The sequence below is a fragment of the Silurus aristotelis genome, assembly GCF_946808225.1.
Source record: "Silurus aristotelis genome assembly, chromosome: 14".
Classification (NCBI taxonomy): Eukaryota; Metazoa; Chordata; class Actinopteri; order Siluriformes; family Siluridae; genus Silurus; species Silurus aristotelis.
In genome coordinates, this window is record NC_139587.1 from 8,560,740 (window position 1) to 8,576,898 (window position 16,159).

Sequence of the window (16,159 nt, forward strand, 5' to 3'; positions counted from 1 at the left end):
TAGATTGTTTGGGGCTAAGTTTAACCACCATTTCACCTTTTATGTCTCTCTTATGTCTCTCGCTTTCCTTTTCTTCATGCTTTGATCTCTTCCTCTCTCTCGCTCTCTCTCTTTTCTTTCCCTATCTTGTGTGCTGTCCTTCCTGACTGTTGTGTTGTCAGTTTTAATTTAACAGTCCAATGGTTTTTCAATTTAGCTTGTAAAAGCTGCGCTGTCACTTGTGACGAATGTTAATTGCATGGTGTTTGTTGTTGTTACTTTTCTTCTCAATGACGAGTGTCCCCATCCCGCACACTTCAGTTCTGAACAGTGTAACCCTCCATGCCACCTTTTGATATTTAACACTTTCTTTGCTCTAAGCGTCTCTTACCTTCACCTCCGTGAAAATTCTTAACCAAATTGCCCTATCGTGCTCTTGCAATGCCCATTCTAAACACTTTGATACTATATAATGGCACTGAAGTCTAAGTAGTAGTCGATCAGCATATTCAATGCCACTACTATCCTACCGTTACTACTACTATGCTATTGCCTTAGATTTCTTAAAAAAACCTGTGCATTTACTTACAAGTTATGTTTTATTGTTTCAAGAAACGCTGTTAACCTGGCAGTTTTAAAACTGAATGAGCAAGGCCTCTTGGACAAATTGAAAAACAAATGGTGGTACGACAAGGGAGAGTGCGGCAGCGGGGGAGGTGACTCCAAGGTCAGCCTCAATGTCACCAAAATCGGGTACCATAGTGCAGAGTAATCGGCAAGGCTGTTATTCCTGAACGGATGCCCCTTAGACGTGGCGCAAGCCACGTGATTCATTTGTTTTCTTTCCTTTTCCTGAAACACAGCCCTGATTCTGATTGTTCAAAACAAGATTCAACTTAGAACCCTGGTTTGGCTAATGGAGGAAGAAAAGGACCAGTACGATTTTGTGCTACTGAGGAGAGCTTTTTTGTAAGCAGGGACTGAACCGTGCACTAGTTCGGAAAATAGTTTGTTACCACTCTATATTTAACACTATAAGATAAGGCTCATTTGTTTTATCATCCAACGCTATAAGTGTTAAGTGTGTCCATTTATATATGTGTGTTTGAGGAACCACGCAGGTGAATAAACCTGCCCAGCAGTTGGTAAAGGGAGAGGGAGCTTGTTGGCCTTCTTTTTCCCTCTGCTGGGCAGCATTCAAAACAGCCCCTTGATGAAAACTGATCATATTTGCATTAGACAATACGCTGATAAGCCTACTCAACAAATTTATAAAGCTTTATTATGTGAGCATGAAGTGAACATAAAGGTTCATTGTAGCAGTATCTCAAGTTCTTTTCTCGCACTAGGCCTGAGATACGTTAGGCAGTATAGGAATGTGCAAGAAATTATGTTTAAAAATTAGTCTCATACCCTGAGTGGATTAAAATGACCCTCCTTCCACATCAGTAACCATCAGGCATAACTGCTGCTCCACCCTCTCTATTAGTATAAATGTGTGCTGACATTTACAACCCTATAACGCAGACGAAAAAAAACTTAAACAGATTAAATGAGATTTAAAAAATTATTTTCTCCCTTTTCACAAGAACAATGGAAAAGGTTATGTTACCTCATAATGAATATTTACCTATTTAAGTTAATATGGCTTTATTTTCATTCACACAGGTAAAGACCTCCTTTTATCAAGATTACTTGCATATTGGCCTTCTTTTTTTGTAACGATTAGCCCAAGCAAAGGACACAACAACTGTTTTAGTTGAGGAATAATGTTTCAAGAATCATGTTAATCTGATTAAATAATTCAATTCTTTCCCCCCAAACCTGACAGTTTTATTTTTGTGTAACCAACATTGCAGTCTGCAATGAGAAGAAATGTCAACATGTCAGCAAAAGTTTTCTCTTGTTAGTCATTCAGGGATTTAGCCAGTCTGTCTGTGAGGCATCAGTTAGGCAGACAGTCATTCAGTTAGTCAGATGATCCGACAATGAAATAGTCAGACAGTCAGTCAGTCAATCAGTGAAAGACAGTCAGTCAGTGAAACAGTCAGTCAGGCAGCAAAACAGTCAGTCAGGCAGCAAAACAGTCAGTCAGGCAGCAAAACAGTCAGTCAGTCAGTAAAACAGTCAGTCAGTCAATGAAACAGTCAGTCAGTCAGTCAATGAAAAAGTCAGTCAGGCAACGATACAGTCAGTGAGGCAGCGAAACAGTCAGTCAGGAAGCGAAACAGTCAGTCAAGCAACAATACAGTCAGTCAGGCAGTAAAACAGTCAGTCAGTCATTTAATCAGACTGTCAGTAAATGAGACAGTAAATCAGACAGTTGGTCAGTCACTCATTCATTTATTAAAACAGTCAGTTAGTCAGTCTTTAGGCAGTCAGTCAGTGGGTCAGTCAGTCAGAAAGTTAAACAGTCAGAGAGTTATACAGTCGGTCAGAGTGTTAAAGAGTCAGTCAGAGAAACATTCATTCAGTTATTACAGCTTTTCTCATTTCCCTTGGAGCTTTTCTTAGATCAGAAATGAAATTCGCAAAACCTCTACATCAATTAGTCACTTGTGCACATCATAAAAGCAATTCTTGTTGCTATGTTCAAATTGCAAATGCTTTGGTACATTCTTTTAATTGATTGTGTACAATTGTCTACTGTTTCCTACATTATCAGATGGTGATATCATGTTGATCAAGAAACACTGAACCTGTGCACCATCAACATGACTAAACATTTTGACTATCTTGTGTGTAAACAGTGACAAAAGGACTTTGGCCTTGATATGATTATTGACATAAATACTCACATTTAAGAGATAAACTAAGGATTTTGAGAAAAGTACTGTTTTGCTGTTTAAATATTAGGCTGATTCGAGAAATGCTTTAAAGCAACTGAGACAAACTATTTTATTTATGTTTTTCTCCAATGCATGTACATTAATAGTTCAGAGCTGTGCATGTCATTGCTTGGGCTTTTCAAACATTTAGCTCTCCTGAAAATGGACCCTGCACTCCCAAGAAATCTCTCAGTCCATGGAATTTATTTCTTTTTTGTTTCTAGCAAAAGAACCTGGGTTCTGTTGCACACAGGAACACATTTCATTTATTTTTTTTACAAACAGAGAAGCCCCAGGCTGTGGAAGAAAGTGACAGTTTGCATGCACTTTTCCTAATCACCTCCTCTGTTCCAGCTTTTGTTGCTCTTTTTTCCAGTCTGCAGCGATTTTGAAGCCCACATCGGCCAACACACAGTCGGTGAGCCAGCTCTAATGAGCTTGTGTTGGGAGACGACAGTGGGTCTCCTGGACCAGGCCCCAAAAGCCAGCTGTGAAAAGGCAAAAAATAAAAAAAGAGAATTCGAAAAAAAAAAAACTACAAGTACAAAAAAATAGAGAAAAGGCTTGTTAAGTCACCTGTAACAAAGCAGCATCATGAATCCGACAGCCCCTTCTCCTCCGTGCCCCTGGCACACACTTGCCATCACTTTCTTCTGATTGGTTTTCTCACTCCAGTCACACCAAACACTTAGAGGATAATTACTCTGTTAATCAATGTCTCTCCTCAAGCCAAAAAGAAATGCGTGGGCTGGGAGCTCGCTTATCTGTGAGCTGCCACTGCAAAGGCAACGAATGTTTAAGCCACTCTCGATACCTAGAGCATTCAGGACTGAATTTGGATTTAGCCAACTGAAATCCTAACTTGAGACGTAATGTCAGTCTAAGCAGTAATTACGTCCTTACGGGTCAGCAGTAATACATATTTAAACCAAACTATTATTGCATAATAAACAACAGGATCTATTTTTTTCATAGCTACATGTTAACTGTTTTATGGCCTATTTTGATAACATTACAAGTTTTTATCATTTATTTTGACTCTCCTCAGCTTGAACAAAATATTACTGGTAATTTTTAATTGTCTGTCAGTCAGTAAAGGGTTCCTAACCGATCAGACTTCTCAGACTGTCTGTATCATAAATGAACAAATGCATTCTCCTCTGCTCCTTTAGATCAGCAGGTCATATCTTCCGCAAACCTGCGTGTTCTTCTCTTAACAGTGTATGCCGATTACTCAAAGCGATATGGGTAGGTCCTGGCACCTTAGCGTAGCTTCTGCTGGATAGAAGGTAACAGTCAGAAATGCCTGCCAGTGTGTGTTGTGGAAAAATGGCCAGGAGCCCTGCTTTATCGCTTTGTAAAGTATGAAAGTAGATAAGACTTGAATAACATAAAATAACATAATATAATGTTATTTATGTTATTTCCCACGTGAAGAACTCCTGTAAACCTTGCAGTATTGAAACTCAGTGAACAAGGCATCTTAGCCAAGCTGAAAAACAAATGGTGGTACGATAAGGGTGAATGTGGGACCAAGGACTCTGGAAGTAAGGTCAGTCGCTGCAGGTCTTTTGTACTGATTCCAAATTGCATTTTGACGTATTTGTTCATATGCAAAGAGAAAAAAAAAAAAAAAACATTTTTTCCTCATTTTTATTTGATATGTAAGGATATATTGAATGACTTTTGGCCATATTTATTAAAATAATCCAAGTGGCCTCTAGTTTTCTTTTTGTTTTTTTTGCACAATTCCCTACATGAATATTTTGCCAAAGTACATAGATCATTTTCTATTATTGCATTTTTATCACTTGGACCACTTGTAATGATAAATCAGGTAGTAATATGTGGGGAATTAGTAAAAGTGCAAGTAAAACATATATTTATATATTTTTTTAGTCTACCAAGTGTTATTCTCTGCTTTCTTCTAACATTCATAATGACAACCATTATGCTGCTGTTTTTTTATTTACCAAACTTTTAATTAAAATTTTGATTTACACAATTCGCGTTCTTACTTATTTGCATGAAATGCGTCTATTAAATTGTTTATCTTCTTGTGCTGTGAAGTAGAACAGATTCTTTTATTGTGTCAAACTGTTTCAATCTAACTTACTCAGACCTCGAGGAGAGCTCCGAAGGGCCTTAGTAAATTTAGCTTGAAACAATGTCACAATTAACATTTTGTTTCCGCATCACAAGAAGTTAAAGAATATAATAAACCTCTCTGTTAACCCTCTGAGATTAAATTATCCGAATGACCCCCCTTAATGAACAATTTAAAGCCATGATCCTCATTGTGACTGAAAACTGGAAATAAATGGAAATATATATATTTTTTTTTTAGCTCATAGGGTTAAATTGCAAATGGTAAAACTCTTGTGAACAAATTTTTAATGAACAAGTTTGGGAGGTAAGCAGCAGCAGAATGGTTCAAGCCAATTCTTAAGACCAGTATTTTGTAGAAAATATGTCAAAATATGAATTTGACTTAAATAAAAGAGCAGGAAAGCTTTTAAAGAGAAATTAGTAGAAATGTTTTTTTAAGGAGAGGGTTTGAAGCCAGAGGTCGGACCTGTATGTAACTGACCAGCTTCCTCAAACACATAAATAAGTCAGTGACAGGGTTAGGTTAGAACTTAACAAGAATTTTGAATTTTCAGCTATGCTTTTTTACATTGTATTGACTTCATTGCTTCCTTTTGGATAGCTACTGGCCCTACAGTCATCCTAGAGGTTCTCAATCCTTCTGGTTGTTGTAGGGAAGCTACACAAAAAGTCAATTTCAATTCTCAGCCAGTTCTCCATTTATTGATGTGCACAATCTCTTTGGGAGAAGCACCAATGGAGACTTTATTTTTATACTTTCAGGATGTCTTCTTAAAAATACCAGTAGTCCTGGTCAATGTTCCAGCTAGAAATGATTTCAAGATTAGGTTGTTTAGCTATAAGGTTCAGTGTGTTTGAATATGTTGTATCAAATGGTCACCAGTGCAAATTATACTAACTGTCTTCCTCACTTCTCATAGGACAAGACAAGTGCTCTGAGTCTGAGTAATGTAGCTGGAGTCTTCTATATTCTGGTTGGTGGTCTGGGGCTGGCCATGATGGTGGCTTTAATAGAATTCTGTTACAAGTCACGTGCCGAAGCTAAAAGGCTGAAACTTGAAAAAACCTCTCAAAACTTTAAGCCTGCCCCACCAACCAACACTCAGAACTTTGCTACATACCGAGAAGGCTACAATGTGTATGGGACAGAGAGTGTTAAGATCTAGAGGTATGTGAGAAAGAAAACTTTTCTGGTTTTAACATTGGACATTACATTACACATTTATGGCAAATGCCATTAGTTCAATTTCAGTTTATAAATGCAAAGACAGCCTGTTTGCTTTCATTATTTAAAAACCCCTGTAATACAAAAGACACTATTAAATGTATACTATTGCTTTTTTTTTTTTTTTTTTTTTTTTTTTTTTTTTTTTTTTTGCATTTGTTTTCTGAACTTTACAAATCATTACAAACATACATGTTGGACACACAGGATAATGTTAGAAAAGTGCAATTCGAAAGAAACATCGACATTAAAGTTTTTCCCAGTTGCTTTGGAGCGTTTCTCAGATTAGAAATGAAATTCTCAAAACTACTTGTTCAACCTCGACATCATTTAGTCACTTGTGCACATCATAAACGCAAAAGGACTTTGGCCTTTTGATGGCAATGAGATGTTAATTGACACAAATATTAATATTTTGGAGATGAACTTAGGATTTTGAGAAAAGTAAAGGCTTTTGCAAGAAATCCAATGTGCTGTGCTGTGCTGTTTGTACAAATTGTTTTGAGGATGCACTTTTGGGTTTGAAGGCGATTCGACAAATGCTACAAAGCAACTGAGAAAAACGGTAATAATATATTTGCTGTGCATAAGTATTCAAGGGAATTTAGAAGCTTACAAACTGGAGTAAAAATGGCTTAACATGAATTTTTTCACATTTGAAGATTCCTTGTATCCTTTTTATTATAGCACAATGATCAGAAATCTGTCGGTTACATAAGAATTTACCTCCTGGGTCAATACTTGGTAGAACCATCTTTGCCGTGTCTCCATCAGCTTCGCACATATGCATCATGATGTGCTTGCCTTCTTCTTGGCTAAATTGTCTAAAATCTGTCAGATTGGATGAAGAATATGGGTAAACAGCAAGCTGTTTTTAAGTCTTGCCACAGATTCTCATTCAGATTGTGATCTGGACTGGGCCATTTCTATACATTCATGCTTTTGGTTTTAAACTCCAGAGTAGCTCTGGGGGTTCCTGGAGTTGTGTCCTGGTAGAAAGTGAACTAAAAGTGTCTTGTGAACTAGAACAGTATGTCCTGCATTTGGCTGCCTGCCAATTGCTCTCAACTCTCAGCAGTCTGCCAGTCCCTCCTAATAAAAAGTATTCAGTGCTACCAGGTGAAGCTACCTTGACCGTGTTTTCAATCAATATGATGAGCAATATTGGGTTACAACAAAATGCTGTGCTTTGTGACAAGGCCATAAAAATTCTATTTTAATATCACCATATCAGAGAAACTGCCATGTTTGCTGATTCTCCAACATGTGATTTCATATGGACTTTTTCACCAACAGCTGTCCTATAAGCAATCATACACAAATTCCAGTTTTTACATTGTCTAGTGTGTGGAATAGGTGAGAACATTTACTCGTTACTGAGCTGTGGGTCTCTCCAGAAGCTTCAGAGTTACCCTGCCTCTCTGACTAATGCCCCTTTTTTCCTCAATCTGTTAGGAAACTCTAATTGATCATTTTTCAGAATTTGTCATGGACTTGTTTTGATTGCTCATTGATCTTCGTGATGCTAATTCCAGGATGTGTTTATATTGAGCTCATGAGACACAGGTGGATTCCATTAATTAGTCAGATACACACTCCACTAATTATTTGATTCCTGATGGCAACTGGTTGCATCAGAACTAATTTCAGGGGGTTATAGCAATGAAGGTGAATATATATATATATATATATATATATATATATATATATATATATATATATATATATATATATATATATATATATATATATATATAATATGGCTCACCACAGCGGATCGTCCGTCTCTATACTACTCTGTCCTCTACATCTGCCTCTTTCAAACCAACTACCTGCATGTCTTCCCTCACCACATCCATAAACCTCCTTTTTGGCCTTCCTCTTTTCCTCCTTCTTGGTGGCTCCATCCTCAGCATTCTCCTACCAATATACCCCATCTCCCTCCTCTGCACAAATCCAAACCATCTCAATTGGGCCTCTCTCACTTTGTCTCCAAAAACGCCCTACATGCGCTGTCCCTCTAATTAACTCGTTTCTAATCCTGTTCATCCTCGTCACTCCCAACGAAAACCACAACATCTTCAGCTCTGCTACCTCCAGCTCCACCTCCTGTCTTTTATTCAATGCCACTGTCTTTAAACTATACAACATAGCAGGTCTCACCACAATCTTATAAACTTTCCCTTTCATTCTTTTAGATACCCTTCTATCACAAATCACACCACCACTTCTCCCTGCAACCGCACCACTCCACTTCCCCTCCCTCTCATTCACACACATGTACTCTGTCTTACTCCTACTGACTTTCATTTCCCCTTTTCTCCAGTACATACCTTTACACCTCTTCAGGCTCTTCTCCACCTGCTCCCTATTCTCACCACAAATCACAATAACATCCACAAACATCATAGTCCTTGGAGACTCCTGTCTGACCTCGTCTGTCAACCTGTCCATCACTACTGCAAACAGGAAAGGGCTCAGAGCCGATCCTTGATGCAGTCCAACCTTCACCTTGAACCAGTCTGTCATTCCTACTGCACACTTCACTGCTGTCACACTGTCCTCATACATGTCCTGCACCACCCTCACATACTTCTCTGACACACCAGACTTCCTCATACAATACCACAACTCCTCTCTTGGCACTCTGTCGTACGCTTTCTCTAAATCCACAAACACACAATGCAACTCCTTCTGACCTTATTTATACTTCTCCAACAACATTCTCAAAGCAAATATTGCATCCATGGTTCTCTTTCTCGGCATTAAGCCATACTGTTGCTCACAGATGGTCACCTCTTCTCTCTTTCCTAAATCTCACACTACAGTCTTCCTCCTTTAGTTTCCACCATCTTATTCTTTTCTTCACTTTCCTTTTCTTCTTCACCTCCAAAACCAACCTACAGACCACCATCTGATGCTGTCTAGCTACATTGTCCTCTGCCAACACCTTACAGTCTCCAATCTCTTTCAGGTTGTATCTCCTACATAGAACATAGTCCACCTGTGTGCACCTTCCTCCACTCTTATACGACACCCTATGATCCTCCTTCTTCTTAAAATATGTATTTGCCACTGCCATTTCCATCAATTTAGCAAAATCCACCACCATCTGCCCTTCCACATTCCTCTCCTTAAGACCATACCTACCAATCACTTCCTCATCACCTCTGTTCCCTTCACCAACATGGCCATTGGAGTCTGCCCCAATCACCAATATTTCTTCCCTAGATACAGTACACTCTCCACCACTTCATCTAACTCACTCCAGAATTTCCTTCTCCTTCATCTCACAACCCATTGGCTCTGACGACATTTATCATCACCCCTTCAACTTCCAGCTTCATTAGAAACTCTCTACACCTCCACTACTCTCTTACTGTACTCTTCATTCAGGATTCAACCTACACCACACACACACAATCTCAACTTCAAATTTTGCTTTAGGATTTTAATTTAAAACAAGTTTTGTGTAGATTTGATATCTACCCCAAAATAGGTCTATTTTAGACCTAAATAGGGTTATAGAATGTAGAAAAAAAAAAAATAAAAATAAAAAAAAAAATATATATATATATATATATATATATATATATATATATATATATATATATATATATATATATATATATATATATATATATTTATATATATATATATTTATATATATATATATATATATATATATATATATATATATATATATATATATATATATATATATATATATATATATATATATATAAGACATTGTATTGTAAGGATCCCTAATCCCTAATCAGTAAGCATGTTTGGGCTGGATGGCCACTAAATGAATAAAACAGTTCTGGAAATAGCATTTACAATATTGCAGATATGAAACCATTGTTAGCTGTTTGATTTTACTGATGAGTTTCACCACTTTGGAATGTTTACTATTCAAATGCATTTAATGCTGTACAAGAAGCCATCACTTATGAATTAGAGTAAATTTAGACAAAGTATAGATAAATATAATAGATTTATTAATAAAGATCAACTTTATGGCCAGATGTTTCCTGTCCATCAGATTAATATATGAATTTTTCCCAAACTGTTACCACAATGTTGTATCAAAAAGTCCTTCTGTGCTATAGAATTAAAATGTCCCTTTTACAGTATTGCACAGAAGGACTAAAGTGAACTGCACAGAGAATTCACCTCAACATCATTAAAACATTTGGGATAAACTGGTACACCATCTGAACCCCAGCATCACTGCCTAAGATCACTAAAGCTCTTGTGGCTGAATGGCTCAAATCTTACAGCCTCAGCCTCACTGCAAAATCTAGTGGAAAGCCTTCTCAGAAGATTGGGGATTAATATAACAGCAAACAGGCACTGATTCTGAAATGGATGCTCAACAAGCACATATGGATGTGATTGGTCGGATGTCCAATTATTTTTGGCCGTATAATGTAGGTTGAATCAAACTTTTTCGAAGAAATTTTTTTTAAATGGCTAGGGTATAAACAACTAATACAAAGTGAAATTTGAAGGAAATAAAAAACCAACTGAAAGAGCTTGAGCACTCAATAATAATTAATATTACATCCACAAATAATTACTAAAGATAAACCCAGACATAAATGCAGATATTTATTAATAATAAATGGCTTAAATGAATTACCTACAAACATTTACACATATATAAAATACATAAAACCCATTTAAGCAGTACACAGAACAATACTGTACCTGTTGAAAAGAGTTCTGACTAAAATATGTTCTATATTCTTTGTATCCGTTTCCATAGCAGATGCCAGTTCAACAAGCGTTTGCGTCAGCCTCGAAGATTGTGACGAGAAAAAGCTTAAAACGAAACTAAAACAACAAAAAAAACAAAAAAATTCAAAGCGATGGCTGGATCTTTAAGAGGTCTCACCCTCTTCCCCTTCCTACTCCATCCACATTCATCATCTGCAAGAAAGACGGGAGTGGACTTTTTCATTGGAAAGAACCCGGACGTTTCCTTCAGTGCCTTATGGAACATTCTGAAAATCACTCGAATGTAAGCTCATCATGGCGACATCCCATTGCTCCGACACCAAGTGAGAAACACATGAAGGAATGCCATTGCCATCTGTGAACGAACTCTTGAACTACATATCTTCATGAAAATTCGAGAAAAACAAAGCCATCACTTGTGATCTGAGCACATTCAGAAGAGCCAGACTGAAAACTGTGTTGGAGACAGCAAGTCTCGTGGTATTGATACGCTGCTGGACTTGGTTATCGATCAAATCTTTAAAAAAAAAAAAAACTTACAAAAAAAAAAAAAAATGCTTGTACTTCATCAACTGTAAATTTGCTTTCACAATCACAGTAACTGATAAAAGCATTAATTTATCAAATTTTCAATTCTTTCTAATAGAAATCACTTAATGTGAGAGACTGAGATTATATGCTGTTACTTGAGTAGTGTCATTGTTTATTAGTTTTTTTCTTTTGCTGTTTTAATTTTTTAAGCTGCTGATTTGTCAAATATTTAGGAAACACATGAATCAGACCCCAAATAAGCACCTGGTTATCAGCAACTAAAAAAATAAATGCACATTGTATAAAAATTAATCAACCAAAAATATGTAATGGAAAAAAGGAAAGGTGCAATCACTTGCATTGGACACAACCTGACACTCACTTCACATACACTTTATTTAAAACCTTTTAAAAGGACGTGTGTGTGGGTGTGTGTGTGTGTGTGTCTGCGGCATTTCGATTTCTTTTGATACAGTGTCTATTGTATAAGAAACTGAAGCTCCAACACAGAAAATTGGATCGTCTACATGTAGATCAATTGCAATCCATGGAGAGAGGTTGATGGATATGGATAAGGATAAGGATATGGCTTTTTAAAAACATAGTATTTGAGTACCTTCGCAATTTTCTCAATATACAAAACATTTAAAATAAAGCTTTGGGTTTTAGTTTCATTTTTACAATCATGTTAGTGTTGGATGACCTACTTAGTAAAATAGCGTTAATGACAACGTTTTAAATAGATTTATAAATGGTGTTAACAGGGGTAATCTTACAAGCTTAGCACATTTACATTTTGCTCTTACACTTTCTGTTTACTGTAAGAAAAGAAAAAAAAAGAAACTGTGATTCCATGGAATGTCAGAATGCGAACAATCCTGAATCCATGGAAAGATGAGTTTTATACAGAAAAGAAGCTTTCGAAAAGGATCTAGACTATTATGAAGAAATGTACATTTGTTTAAAAACAGACTTTCTAGCCGCCTGCAGGATTCACAGCCGTTGAACTTCCCTATTCTCTCGCTCTCTCGGTTTATTTTCCTTTTTTTTTTTTTTTTTTGTTGTTTTTTTTTTTTTTTTTTTATCTGCATGTGGAAAATTTGTGATTGCCTATTAAGCCCTGAAACGTACATCTTACAAAGGTCAAGAGGAGTATGACAATTTTCTATTTGACATTTTACCCTTTCTTCCTTACCTTGTTTTGCACCTCAGCCCAGAGAACCTTAGCAGGCAACCTAGTGATGAAAAAAAAAAAAAGAAAAGACAGAAATGCATGCATGGGTCTAATTTACCTAATGAAACCTCTTTAGTGAGGCCTTGTACAAAGTATTTTAATATATTTTGTAAATAAAACCCATAAAAAAACACTGCGGGGTTTTTTGACTGCATGATTATAGTATGTGAGGAAATATGTCAGTGCGACTACCTGTCATTTTGTTACCTGACAACTGACAATTCAAATCGTGCGAAGCACTTTGGTGAAGAGATGAGAGTCAAAAACGTGTTTAAAGCTCAAGCATTTACATTTTCTGATCTTCCCTGTCAGTAAACACTTTCCTATAACAAATACAATATAGCCATAGTTTAATTTTAGTCAGCTAACTCGATCACAATCACTCAAGTGACCTTCACCTAGCATAGACCTGTGAGGAAAATGAAGCCAGGAAGTGACTGTTTTACATTAAATGAATATTTTGTGCAAAATATTTAATCTAGACAATTTCCCCCACCTCAAAATATAGTCAGCCAGTGAGGACACGTTTCCTGTCACGCTTGTGTCTGTAGTTTTGCCCTGGAACTGAGTTTAAGAAGTAATTGAGATTGAGAATTGGACAATACTTTTAAACACTGTTGAATAGACGGTTAAACTTTGCGTGCTTCTTTGCATCTTTCATGAATTACTGGATGATACACTGCTACTTCCAAACCCTGAGACTGTAGCTAACTTATTACCACATCATGACTTTCTCCTACAACTTTCTTCCTAGAAAGCACAAAGTTGATTGGTCTCAAATTATGCTGATCAGGTTTCATTGAGGTTGAAAGGTCACTCAGTCTATCAGCCAATACCCAAAACCTATGTTGAAAAAGCAAAAAGTTTGTAGTAATGTTTGCAAATGTATTAAAAAGTTAAAAACTCAAATTCATCTATTAGATCAGACCCTTTATAGTATTTAGAACTGGATTAAAGTGCATCTGTGGCAAATGCAACTGATTGGACATGGTTCAGAAAGGCACACATCTAAGTGTATATGGTCACACAATTCACAGTGCATGTCAGACCAGAAATACTAGATATGAAGGAAAGAATTCTCGGTGGAACCACAATCCAATCTGGGAAAGAGGATAAAACCAGCGCTGTAGCATTATTTGCTCCCAGGAACACAGTGGGTTCCGTCATTGTGTAATGAAATCATTTTGTCAGCACTTTCAACCTCAGTAACCAGGCTAGAAGGGTCCAAGTGCTCAAATGGCACTCTAACAAATCTTCACAGACATGGGAAAACCCAATGGACAAATATCTTCGAAACACTCCTTATATCAGAACTTGATGGTAGAGAGGCATATTGCAGGCATTACAAGCATGAAATAAGATTGTTTAATTAGACATAAAAAGGGTACTGCTCATCAACTAGTTAATACCATCACTACAGCGAAACATGGTGGTGGCAGAATCTTGCTATGGGGGCGCTTCTTAGTGGCAGAGGCCAGGAAGCCGGACACAATCGACAGAAATATGAATGGAGCCAATTGTAAAGAAGTCATTCAAGAAAATCTGCTTCAACAACCCGAAGCAAACTAAAAATCTTTTTTATGTAAATTTTGCAATGGCAAAAAAATTGGTTTGTCTAGTTAAAGGTTTAAGAATCCTGACACACAGGAAATGGAGTTTAATAAAGAAGCAGCTTGAGAAATGCAAGGTTGATCTGTGATTATGTTTGACAAGGCTGAAATCCAGCTTTCTTTCAACTTTATCTTTCAGCTATAAAGGCATGTGTTTGCCTAAACATAACTGTTCACTAAGGAGTCTTTTTGAAGGCTTTGACTCCTCAATGATGTATGAGACAATATGCCATTGCATTTTGCATATGCTTTAAGCAAGAAAGCTGAACAGATTGAATTATTGCCCATCTTTCAAGATAAGAATTCTTGCCTGCAAGAAAATCACACAGCTTCTTCTTCAGGCGAAAGAATAACAAAAACTACACATGAAGAAAACGAACAAAATAGAAATCTTCAAGTTTTACACTCGGAAATTTCCAGTATAATGATCTGGTGACGCTGGGGTGAAATAATTTGTTGCCAAATCCAAGGGAAAATGAAAGGCATAATGCAAAACCTTGCAATGTGTAAGTTTCTTTCTTGATAGAAATCAAAAACCTCACAGTTTTTTTAGTTTTTAACACAAAGCTTTCAGGGGTTTTTTCTCTAAATTTTTGAGTTTAAAACTCTGAAATTCCCTGCCCCTCCCCCTCTAGTTCTTTTTTTCCGTATTGACCGTAATACACAGTCGTACAAACAAATGCGGGGCGGGACAAGATTTGATTGGTGAATGCGAGTGCGGGCAGTGAAATACTCATGTGTGTGTGCGGGAGAATAAAATAATTTATGGGACTCCAGCAAACATAAATTATTAAACAATTTGTATAAAAACAAATAAATGGTTATGTATGTATCTACTGCACGAAAGCAACAATGGCAGCCAAAATAAAATAAACCGATTTACAGGCTCAAGGTCGGAAGCGATCTCTCGCGTGCTTCATGTGTGGTAACTAGTAGAGCACACAGAGGGGAATAACAGTGCTACAGATATTACTTCATTATTAAAGAAAGGAACAATAGTGGACCTTTTTTCTATATATATACACAGGTGCATCTCAATAAATTAGAATATGATTAAAAGGTTGATTTATTTTAGTAATTCAATACAAAAAGTGAAACTCGTATATTATATAGATTCATCACACACAGACTGATATATTTAAAGTGTTTATTTCTTTTAATTTAGATGATTATGGCTTACAGCTAATGAAAACCAAAAATTTAGTAACTCAGTAAATTAGAATATTATATTGGAGACTCGTGGTGTCACACTTTAATCAGCTAATTAAATCCAAACACCTGCAAAGGTTTCCTGAGCCTTTAAATGTTTTTTCAGTCTGGTTTAGGCTACACAATCATGGGGGAAGACTGCTGACTTGACACCCTGCACATGGAGGGTAAGACACAAAAGGTCATCGCTAAAGAAGCTGCTGTTCACAAAGTGCTGTATTCAAGCACATTAATGAAAAGTTTAATGGAAGGAAAAGATGTGGTAGAAAAAGTTAAAGCGAAGCCCATTCAAGAATATGGGGGAGATTCACAAAGAGTGGACTGCAGCTGGAGTCGGTGCTTCAAGAGTCACCACGCACAGACGTATCCATGGGCTACAACTGACGCATTCCTTGTGTCAAACCACTGCTGAACCAGAGACAAGGACAGAGGTGTCTTACCTGGGCAAAGTCGTCTTTTAAAAAAAAAAAGGAAAGAAAATGTTGAATTTCATGTAGAAATCAAGGCCCCAGAGTCTGGAAGAAGAGAGGGAAGGCACAGAATCCCAGTTGCTTGAGGTCCAGTGTAAAGTTTGTATAGTCAGTGGTGGTTTGAGGAGTCATGTCATCTGCTGGTGTTGGTCCACTGTGTTTTATCAAATCCAAGGTCAGCACAGCCGTCTACCAGAATGTTTTAGAGCACTTCATGC

The 16,159-nt window shown here is 37.0% G+C and overlaps 1 protein-coding gene across 10 annotated transcripts in view; it reads left to right on the forward strand.

Annotated features, from left to right (window-relative positions):
• Window positions 1-16,159, forward strand: part of gria3b (glutamate receptor, ionotropic, AMPA 3b) — a 194,349-nt gene that overhangs the window by 117,508 nt on the left and 60,682 nt on the right. Inside the window, exons 14-17 of one of the 10 annotated variants that reach the window (XR_014536592.1) lie at window positions 592-706; window positions 4,245-4,359; window positions 5,837-6,084; window positions 10,916-11,976. Coding sequence is in view for 5 of the 10 variants with exons in the window: in XM_083560258.1 (XP_083416384.1) it covers window positions 4,245-4,359; window positions 5,837-6,082 (361 nt within the window). In the remaining 5 variants the exon portion in view is untranslated. Of the gene's footprint in view, window positions 1-591; window positions 1,550-4,244; window positions 4,360-5,836; window positions 6,085-10,915; window positions 11,977-16,159 lie in introns of those variants that run through there. The other 9 variants (XR_014536593.1, XR_014536591.1, XM_083560258.1 and 6 more) reach the window with 9 other exon arrangements.